General features: G+C 42.3%; 1 protein-coding gene across 1 annotated transcript in view; it reads left to right on the top strand.

The window, feature by feature from the left end:
• ssrp1a (structure specific recognition protein 1a) overlaps positions 1 to 8,524 on the top strand; it is a 10,100-nt gene extending 1,576 nt beyond the window's left edge. The window contains exons 3-18 of the mRNA XM_014003157.1: positions 2,376 to 2,481; positions 2,567 to 2,760; positions 2,846 to 2,946; positions 3,028 to 3,157; positions 3,277 to 3,380; positions 3,937 to 4,065; positions 4,144 to 4,365; positions 4,445 to 4,517; positions 4,619 to 4,624; positions 6,007 to 6,142; positions 6,232 to 6,277; positions 6,371 to 6,503; positions 6,590 to 6,757; positions 6,928 to 7,025; positions 7,116 to 7,290; positions 8,109 to 8,524. Of these exons, the coding sequence (XP_013858611.1) occupies positions 2,376 to 2,481; positions 2,567 to 2,760; positions 2,846 to 2,946; positions 3,028 to 3,157; positions 3,277 to 3,380; positions 3,937 to 4,065; positions 4,144 to 4,365; positions 4,445 to 4,517; positions 4,619 to 4,624; positions 6,007 to 6,142; positions 6,232 to 6,277; positions 6,371 to 6,503; positions 6,590 to 6,757; positions 6,928 to 7,025; positions 7,116 to 7,290; positions 8,109 to 8,174 (1,887 nt within the window). The 3' untranslated portion in view covers positions 8,175 to 8,524. The remainder of the gene's footprint in view (positions 1 to 2,375; positions 2,482 to 2,566; positions 2,761 to 2,845; positions 2,947 to 3,027; positions 3,158 to 3,276; positions 3,381 to 3,936; positions 4,066 to 4,143; positions 4,366 to 4,444; positions 4,518 to 4,618; positions 4,625 to 6,006; positions 6,143 to 6,231; positions 6,278 to 6,370; positions 6,504 to 6,589; positions 6,758 to 6,927; positions 7,026 to 7,115; positions 7,291 to 8,108) is intronic.
• Positions 8,525 to 10,652: the final 2,128 nt, after the last annotated feature.

Raw genomic sequence — 10,652 nt, 5'->3', positions numbered from 1 at the left:
GGAGTAGTTGAACACAGATCCACTGATCCTTCAACACAGAGCATCTTCAGAAAACAAGTTGATAAAGTAAATTTTAAATATCTTTATTGTTCGATACAAGTGTGTATTGAACCTAAAGCACTGTATTGTACGGTTTGATACGGGTACATGTATTGTTGCACCCCTTATATTTATATATATATATATAATTACATTTCTCAGTTTTATAAAATGAATGAAACGGAAATGAAACATGCTTTCTTATCAAACGATTGATTTGATTTAAGGGTAAGGCTATAGAAATCAATAAAAAATATAAAGACGGAAGAATATATGGGTGTGGACACATATAACCTTGTGAGGACATTTTGCCTGGTCAACACAAGGGAAAAACAAAATTAGGTTAGGCTGTAGAAATGAATGCAAGTCCCCGCAAAGATAGTAAAACCCTATGAGTGTGTGTTAAAGATGGTTTCTGTCTTTATTACTATTAAACGAGCTACACGACGACAAACAGTTCGATCACTGATCTTATGTGTTCACACATCTGTTCACATGTTGTCCAATCACAACAAGTCCTCGGTTCATGTCAACAAATGTCCYGATGAAGACACACACACACACACACACACACGCACACACATTTACAGGTTTTCTGAGCTCTAGCTGGCTTTAACAGCGCTACGATCAGGCAAACATCCAGGTGCGTAAATTATCTTTCCCACAGAGTCTCATTCTGCCTGGCTCACACGTCGCAATCACTTCCACATGTGTTCGTACTGCTGGGTGTATGTGTGTTTGTCGCTGTGTGTGAGTCCTCTCTGGTTGTAAAGCYGCAGGCCTGCAGGATAAATAAACCGGCTGATTGTCAGCGCCGATGTGGAGCGCTTTGATTACGGATTGATTACGTTTCACCTCCTGTGCTTCCGAGCGGCAGAGTTTCTCCTCGCGTCGTGATTAATTCTCCGCCATCAGCGTTTCATTTACAGACCCTGTTTTACACACAGACACACACACACAGTTAGGTCCAGCGACAATATGGTTCTGTACATTACCACAAGTTTTTAACAAGGTGCWGTTGAAGTTCAGACTCAGCTTTAATTCAGTGGGTTGAACAAAATGGTTGCACAGAAATGTGAGGAAATAAATCATGTTTAAACACAATCCACAATGTTTAAAAATTACTTAATTTCCCCACCAGGGGATCAATATAGTGTATAAAAAAATCCCTTTATTTCAGAGGCTCAAAAGTAATTGGACAGATTAAATAATTGTAAATGAAAATGTTCATTTCTAGTACTTGGTTGAAAAGTCTTTGTTGACAATGACTGCCTGAAGTCTTGAACTCATGGACATCACCAGACGCTGTGTTTCCTCCTTTTTAATGCTCTGCCAGGCTTCACTGCAGCGGTTTTCAGTTGCTGTTTGTTTGTGGGCCTTTCTGTCTGAAGTTTAGTCTTTAACAAGTGAAATGCTCATTTGGGTTGAGATCAGGTGACTGACTTGATCGTTCAAGATTTTTCCACTTCTTTGCTTTAATCAACTCCTGGGTTACTTTGGCTTTATGTTTTGGGTCGTTGTCCATCTGTAGTATGAAACATGGAGCATTTAGTTTGGCTGCATTTGAGACACAGTTTGTCTCTGAATACCTCAGAGTTGATCCGGCTGCTTCTGTCCTGTGTCACATCATCAATAAACTCTGTGTTTTACTGATGATGTGGTATGCTTTGGATCATGAGCTGTAACACACCTTCAACATACTTTTTTCTTTCCATCGTTCTGGTAGATATGATGCTTATGAGTGTCTTGCACCGTGCAGTGAACCCTCTGTATTTACTTTCATGCAGTCTTCTCTTTCTGGTAGATTTGGATATTGATACTTCTACCTCCTGGAGAGTGTTRTTCACTTGGTTGGCTGTTGTGAAGGGGTTTCTCTTCACCGTGGAGATTATTCTGTCATCATCCACCACAGATGTCTTCTGGGGACATCCAGGTCTTTTTGCATTGATGAGTTCTCCAGTGCGTTTTTATTTCTCAGAATGTACCAAACTGTAGAAGTGCCAAGCCTAATATTGTAGAAATTTTTGGGATTTTGCAGCTTAAGGAYGGCTTGTTTCACCTGCATGAGGAGCTCCTTTTGCCACGTTTTCTTCTCAGCAAAATCTTCCAGATGCAAGCATCACACTTCCAACAAACTCCAGGTCTTTTATCTGCTTAATTGAGAATGACATAACAAAGGAAAATATCCTTTGAGTCAATTGTCCAATTAAATTTGGTCCCTTTTAAAAGTAGAGTGGGGCACATATTAAGAGCTAAACTCTGAGTATTCCCTCAAATGAAAGCTGAAAGTCTGGACTTCACATCCATTATATAACTATAACTTGAATATGTTTCAGGACCTGGAGAAGATTTCGGAGTTTTTCAAAGCTAACTACAAGGTGGAGCTGACTGAGAAGGACATGTGTGTGAAGGGCTGGAACTGGGGAACCGCCAAGTTCTCAGGTAAAAATCCATCAGACTATTTGTGGGTCAGATKAGGAGTTAAAAGCCCAGATGTTTTAGAGACCCCCGTGTTCCTCCCTCACAGGACCGCTGTTRTCGTTCGACATCAACGACAACTCTGCGTTCGAGATCCCTCTGTCCAACGTGTCGCAGTGCGCCACTGGGAAGAACGAAGTCACCCTGGAGTTCCACCAGAACGACGACACGGAGGTCTCCCTCATGGAGGTCCGGTTCTACGTGCCGCCCAGCCAGGCCGACGAACGACAGGACCCCGTGGAGGTGAGGGCGCGGGAGAGCAACGGACCTCCTGAGCTGCTTGGTGGGCTCGTGTCTAATGTCATTTTTTAATTTTTCCCCTCTTCAGGCGTTCGCCCAGAACGTGTTGTCTAAGGCTGATGTGATCCAGGCCACAGGAGACGCTGTGTGCATCTTCAAGGAGCTGCAGTGTCTCACACCCAGAGGAAGGTAAGAGAGCCCGTCTCACACTTTCATTTGGTCCCCAAGGTTTTTAAATTAGCAACCCATAATCTTTGGCTTCTTTTTCAGATATGACATCCGAATCTACCCAACGTTTCTTCACCTGCACGGTAAGACCTTCGACTACAAAATCCCGTACACCACCGTCCTCCGGCTCTTCCTGCTGCCACATAAAGACCAGAGACAGATGTTCTTTGTGGTGAGTCGACACCTGTTTGGGTTTATTTATTCAGCAGCTTGTTCCGTCTAAAAGCTCGTTCTTGTCCTGCAGGTTTTCTCGTTTCCTCATCTGGTTGTGTCTTTGTTTGTGTGTCTCAGATCAGCCTGGATCCTCCCATCAAACAGGGTCAGACCCGGTATCACTTCCTCATCCTGCTCTTCTCCAAAGAAGAGGACATCAACCTCACCCTCAACATGAGCGAGTTCGTACCAAAGAAAAGATGCCCTCACTTTACGGGCTGTTGAGAATTTTAAATGGAGTGAAACCTGATGGAAATTAAGGATGGTGTCCACTAGAGGGAGCCAAAGAGCTAAAATAGTTTTTATGTGTTTAACCTCTTGAGGCCCATGCAAATTTATGGTTTTTATGGTTATGATTTATGGTTTCTAAGAGTTTTTAGTTTACTTCATTATGGTTTTAAATGGGTTATTTACTGTCAAATGAAAAAATCGTTCAGGTGAGAGTGGAAAAAAAATTTGTTCCATCCCCAGTATCTCTAAAACCACAGCAGCWGTTTTAAAATTTACACGCTTGATGAAATTTCCCAAGTGTTTGCTTTATTTTGATACCAAGATTATTTAAGTAGAGTTTATAAATGCAGAGATACACTCAGTTACATTTCGGTATGGTATTTTGAGAAAAAAAACTTGAAGAAAACCCCTTGGGGCTTAAGAGCTTAACAAGAGCATGCGCTGTTCCTGCTCCTCTGTTTGCTGCGTGGCCTTTGAGATCCTACAGCTGATGTGTTTTTGTCGCAGGGAGGACGTGGAGCGTCGCTTTGAGGGCAAACTCAGTAAAAACATGTCGGGGTCTCTTTACGAGATGGTCAGCAGGGTGATGAAGGCCCTGGTCAACCGCAAGATCACCGTACCCGGAAACTTCCAAGGGTAAGTCCCTCAGCGTTAAAGTCCAATAAATAGTTGAGTTTTTTCKATTTAAATTTAAACTTTGAATCCCCGGCTCAGCCACTCCGGGGCTCAGTGCATCACCTGCTCCTACAAGGCGTCTTCAGGCCTCCTCTATCCTCTGGAGAGGGGCTTCATCTACGTGCACAAGCCCCCCGTCCACCTGCGCTTCGAGGAGATCTCCTGCGTGAACTTYGCCCGAGGCACCACCACCACCCGCTCCTTCGACTTCGAGATCGAGACGAAGCAGGGGAACCAGTACACCTTCAGCAGCATCGAGAGGTAGGGCCGACTCGCGCCGCCACGCCGGCGTTCTCGTAAACGTTCTGCCGCCATTTTCCCACGCCTCTTCTTTTTTAAGGGAGGAGTACGGCAAGCTGTTCGACTTCGTCAACGCCAAGAAGCTCAACATCAAGAACCGAGGGTTCAAAGAGGTAATCACTGAGAACAGAAACCTGACTCCAGGTTTGTTGGACTTCCATCCAGGATATTGACCCTTGTTGCGTCTCTCCTGTGTGTGTTTGTGTCCTTGTAGAAGAAGGTGGGTATGGTCTTGGGCGTCCGCTGTGTGTGTGTGTGTGAGGGTCAGGCTCTTGTTTTAATCTGCGTGGAGTGATTTCTGGCCGCATGCTCTGCTGAAGAGTTTGGGATGATCTTGGTTTGATTTACTGATTTGATTTGGTGTCGAACCTGACAAATCKGAAGAGATTAATGTCTAATCGTGGGACTGCAGCGTGTGACTGATAACTCTGTGTGTTTTGCTGACTAATGTGCCGCCTCGGGGGCTTCTGGTGTTTTTGTAATTCAACAATATTGTCATCATGAACGCCGCTTCAGCTCCRATGGCTCTGCTGACAGGTTTGAGCTCCTGGTCTGTCTGAGAAACAGCCGGAGAGCTGCAAAGTCTTGCTGGTGTTAAGGCCATTCAGTTTCCTGTCTGCATCTTAGTGGCAGCTTCTCAAACTGGTCGTTTCTGTCTGCTGGACGAGGGGGATAAAAATACAAACAAACCGGAAGAGGAAATAAAGAAAAACGATGTGTTTCACAAGCAAAAGGTTTAAAATATTGTGAACGGAGTTTCATGTTTCAAGTTTATAAATGCTAAGGCTGTGTTCAAACTCCAGGCAAATGTCACCCGTCTCTCTCTGGAGTCTGAAGGAAGTCCCGYTTAAATTATAACGTGAACGACGAACCGAAAAGAATCACAATTGAGCATTAAAGTGTCTGTGACRTGCCTATCYTTCAAATACAAAAAGTCAAAGAAAACATCTTTATTCTTAAGAAAAYTGGCATAATACACATGATTTTTACACRTTTTGTCTCATAACTGGCCTATTTATTTTGGATTTGGCTCAGCCAAAGTGAAACAGGAAGTGACATCAAAGGGGACCTCTTTAATAAAATAAACTCTGGTCTTTGTTTAGTGAAACAATCTTACTTAAACTTTAACTCTTCGTCTCTCTTTGATAGAAACTCAAAATAATCTAAAGAAACATGAGATTCTTCTCCACAGTCTCTGTTGTTAGCTGTTGTAACAACGCGCTGTTTAAAAATTAAAAAAACTAAACAGTATTTTTACAGTCTTTATTTTACAGTTAAAATATATGTTTATCAAATAAAGGCTAATGTTACAACTAATCAGGGATCCCTTTAACAAATTTTGATTGGATTTTTTTAAAGGCAACATATATTTATGAGCCTTATACGTAACCTGTAAGATATTATAATCAACTAAATCCTAAAATTACAATAATTTCAATAGATAATGTATTTTTTGGGTAAGTCCGCCGCTCATTGAGGTTTTTCATTCTGACTTATTTAAAACCAGCTTTCTGTTCGAGGCTCATGGTTTGTAAGCAGTACGTATACATTTTAAAGTTTAATCATTATGTGGTGTTTTGCGACTGTGCCGCGTGCTTCCAGGGCATGAAGGGGAAGATCGACGAGTACAGCGACTCGGACGAGGACCAGCACGACGCCTACCTGGAGAGGATGAAGGCTGAGGGCAAGATCAGGGAGGAGGGCAACGACAGCGACGAGTCGGAAGGAAGTGGCAGCGGTGAGTAACTGTTCAGGATACAAAATAATTTTAAAAAATCCTGATGAGATGATGTTTTTGGTTGAACTTGAGCTTTGTCTTCTTTTTAGACGAGTCCTTCAATCCAGGAGAGGAGGACGATGAAATTGCAGAAGAGTAAGAATCTCAGAATTACTTCATTGGTTTTATTTCAGATAAAAGTTCTGCCTCCACCTTCTCTTTTCCCCTCTCTCTCTCACCTTCGATCAGGTACGACAGCAACGCCTCTGCGAGCGACAGCAGCGACGAAGGAGATGAGAGCGACGACGAGGGCGCCAAGAAGAAGAAGGCCAAAAAAGCCAAAGTTGTGAAGGAGAGGAAAGAAAGAAAACCACGCAAAGAGGTGATAGACTAAACCCCAAAAAAAGAGCTGCCGTCTTTTTTCTTTCTTTCTTTCAGCCTGTAAAGCTGTTTGTTTTCTCCGAGCAGAAGAAGCAGAAGGACAGCGGCGGTCCGAAGAGGCCGATGAGCGCCTACATGCTTTGGCTCAACTCCAGCCGAGAGCGGATCAAGGCAGAGAACCCGGGCATCTCCATCACCGACATCTCCAAGAAGGCCGGAGAGATGTGGAGACAGCTGGGCAAAGACGAGAAGGAGGTGAGGACCAGATCCTGACTTTCTTTTGAAACTTTACAATCCATTTTTATTCCAGTGTCTGAAAACATCACGTCAASGAGGTCATTTCTTCCATCAAATAACAGGATTATCGTTTTAATCTGCGGGCCTCGTATTTTAATCAGCTGAAACTGTTGGGTTTCTTTTGTCAGGAGTGGGAAACAAAAGCAGGAGAGGCGAAGCGTCAGTACGACAAAGCAAAGAGAGAGTACAAAGAGAGCGGCGGAGGATCGTCTTCAGCCATCAAGAAGTAAATCTCACCACACAAACACGGAGCTCTTTATAAAGCTTGTCTTGTTCACGTTGCTTATTGTTTTCTTCCCGTGTTTTCAACCATCAGAGAGAGCAAGAAATCTGGAGGCAAAAAAGACGAGAAGAAGAGGAAGTCCGCCGGCGGAGACAAGGACAAGGACCGGGGAGGAGGCAACGACAGCTTCAAGAGCCGAGAGTTCATYGAGACCAGCGAGGACAGTTCCTCCGACTCCGACCACAAGAGCAAAGCCAAGAGGAAAAAGGTCAGCTTTTAGCTGTGGCTCTGCTAATTTTAGCTTTTACTTGTTAGTCTGATATTTTCAGCTTTTAAGCTTCAGTTCTAATAATTTTGGCTTCCATCTTCTGTTGAAACGTTTAAGAATTTAGCTAGTTAAATAATTATAGTTTTTAGCTCATTTAACCTTTTAGCTGTGGCTCTGCTAATTTTAGTTTTTATTTACTTTTCTGAAAGATTAAAGCTTTTAGCTTCTATTTTGCTCATTTTGGCTTCCATCTACTTTTGAGCTAGTTTTAGCTTTTAGCTGCAGTTATAAAATTGTTGTTTTTAGTTACTGTTCCGCTGGTTTTAGCTTTTGTTTTGCTAATTTTACCTTCTGCTAATTTTGACTTCTATCTACTGTTACACTGTTTTAAAATTTAGGTACAGTTACTGTAAATAATTGTAGTTTTTAGCTACTGTTCTGCTGGTTTTGGCTTTTGTTTTGCTAATTATACTTTTAGCTGATTTAGCTATGATTCTGCCTAATAGAGTTTTTATTTTTGTTGATTTTTCTTTTAGCTTTTGCACATTTAAGTTTTCAGCTTTACTTTAGCTAATTTTAACTTTTGGCTAATTTTAACTTTTGCTGTGAAAACTTTCACGTTAACAACTTGAGTTTCAGYTTCTTTAATAAATTTCGGCTGTTATCCAGCATTTAAGCTGTATTTAAACAGTAAATATGTGTTAGTTCACATTCTGTGGCGTAAAGTTGAAACACTGGTAACTTTAACCCTTTAATCCCTTTAAAATGTGACTCAAACTCCTTCATTWTTAAACCTTTTATTTCTTTGTGATTTTCAGGACTCTGATGAAGAGGAGGAAGAGGCTGCGTCCACGCCCTCCAGCTCCGAGGCAGAGTCGGATTAAAGACTCAGAGGACACCCAGAACCCGAGGACCAACTGTTTCTACTCGTGYTGATTTCAGAAACGTCAACAAACTAGTTTTGTTTTTATTCAGCACGTTTAGTTTCGCGTATCTTGTGACTACGTCTGGAAACTCATGCTGTGATGTTTGAGCAGGTCGTCAGCTCAGAGAAAACACACCCGCAGGTTTTATTTTATTTTTCATCCAGTCCAGGGATGAACGGTTGTTGGGTAAATAACACCGAGCATTGTTGGAGCTCAGAGTTTCTCAGTGTGGACGACACAGGGACACATTTTTTTTGTTTGTTTTGCGATGTCATGTTTTCAGTCTGAAATAAATAATTTTCCACGAATTCTTACAGCTTCCTGTTTTCTTAGGTAAACAACCATTAACATGTTCCTTTCTGCTTTTACTGATGGTGTGTGACTGCATACAGGATGTTAGCACGACCACTAATCTGTTGACCTTTTGTGTATTTATCCCTAGCAGCATTTTTGCCAACTAATGGCACTTTTGCCTGAATGGCTGGAGCAGAAGTTATGCTAGTCAACAATTTAGCAACCTTAGCAGTCCACAAGTCCCACCTTGTGGGCTTTTTGACTTGGTACTAGACAATGGTGAGTGTGGCTCCACTAATCTGCTGACAGCAAAACAGCAGATTAGCCTTTCCACTAACTCTGAAAACCATTAGCTGTTTTTGCCAACTGTAAGTCCACTAACCACTAACTAACAGGTTTGTATCTGTCCCAGCAGTCTTCAGCAGGAAAGAGACAGTGATACAGAATGAGGACCAGTTGTAGCGATTAACTGGTAGATTTAGCTTCTGCTAATTTTTATTTTAAACATGTTAAGCATTATTGTGAGATGAGGATCAGCCATCAGCGTCTCCAAATCAGAGTCCGTGGTCCTCAGAAAAGGCTGGATTGCTCTCTCTGGGTTGGTGGTCAGGTTCTGCCTCAAGTGAAGGAGTTCAAGCATCTTGTGGGGGTTTTGTTCTTGGTTGGAGGAAGAACAGAGCATGAGACAGATGCACGGCTCGGTGCAGTTCTGTAGAGTCTGTACCGGTGRATTGTGGTGAAGAGGGAGCTCAGCTGTGTCAGTCTATGTTCCTACACTCACCTGCGGCCATGAACCTTTAGCTACAAGASTGCACGTCCACGTTGAGCAGAGCCAGTTGACGTGGTCCAGGCATCTGTTAAGTCTCCCTAGAGGAGACCCCAAAGAAGACCCAGGACATGCTGGAGACATGATGTCTCTCGACAGGCCTCGGAACACCCTGGAGTCCTCCCAGAAGAGCTGAAAGAGGTCTTGGCCTCCCTGCTGAAGCTGCTGCTCCCGTGACCAGACTCGGAAAACTGAGGATGATGGATGGAGGTTTGGTGTTGGCAAAACTATTTTTTTTATAAGTTAGTGAAGCTAACTTTTTTGGTTAGCTGTTCTGATAGTAGACAACTGGTCAACGTCAGTCATTAAAGTTAACTAAATGTTGGAAACCCTGCATATTAAGTAGTCGACTAATGCAATCTAAGTGTTCAATTAGTAAACTCAACTAGTGTGCAATGTTGACTAGTTCACTAGCAAGGTCAAATTGCACTAGTTGATAGTTTTAGACAGACTAGTTAACTTTTAATGCCCAAGGTTCACTAGTTAAAGTTTTTTTTTTTACTATCTTCAGCACAGAACGGGTTGACTTGTTCACCCTCCWACTCTTGACTCTTGTCCATTAAAACCTCCTCCTGGAATGACCTCAGTGGACTGGACTCAAGATTGMTGCTGTTCCTTTAAGATGCTTTACGCCCTGCCCATGACTTCCAGGTRTTCCAGTTTAAGGGGGTTACCATTTTCTAGCGTGCATAAACATTTTATTTACAATTTAAYTAAAATCTGACAACAACAGAAGACTTGTCCATCCAGCCTTAAAACAGAGCCAGAAGAGAATGAAGACCACCAAGATAAGATTTTACTAGCTGGTAAGTCCAGACCKTGTTTGGCAGTTCTGTAGCAAACACTGTGATGTAATAGTTCAGAATGGGGGCCTTCACTGGTGACGTCACGCATGTTAATTGCACACAATATCCACTGCGCTCGCAAACGATTCTACACTTCAGGAAGACAACAAATTGTAGTTAACAGTTTTAAAAATGTTATTTTGCATGGTACCTACAGTATGTTTGGTCTGACACTTTACACCAGGGATGTCCAAAGTGTGGCCCGGGGRCCATTTGTGGCCCCTGACTTCAGTTCAAGAATTCTACTAATTTGTTTACAAATTTGTCCCCCTGGCACAGGTGTTTGATGTAGATGGAGACTTTCTATTTATTATTAGGGCAAATTTATCACAAAGTAAAATCTTATAATAAAAATATTGGCGACAATACCAATTATTTGTCTTTAAATAACCAGACTTGTAGCTTTTTTCACATCTAGTGACTTCTACTGAAAAGCTGATCTTCTGCTTTTATTAATTTATTATATTTGTC

This window comes from Austrofundulus limnaeus, unplaced genomic scaffold (assembly GCF_001266775.1).
Source record: "Austrofundulus limnaeus strain Quisiro unplaced genomic scaffold, Austrofundulus_limnaeus-1.0 Scaffold1, whole genome shotgun sequence".
Lineage (NCBI taxonomy): Eukaryota > Metazoa > Chordata > Actinopteri > Cyprinodontiformes > Rivulidae > Austrofundulus > Austrofundulus limnaeus.
Note: the sequence above shows the minus strand (reverse complement) of the source record. Positions and strands in the feature narration are given on the sequence as shown.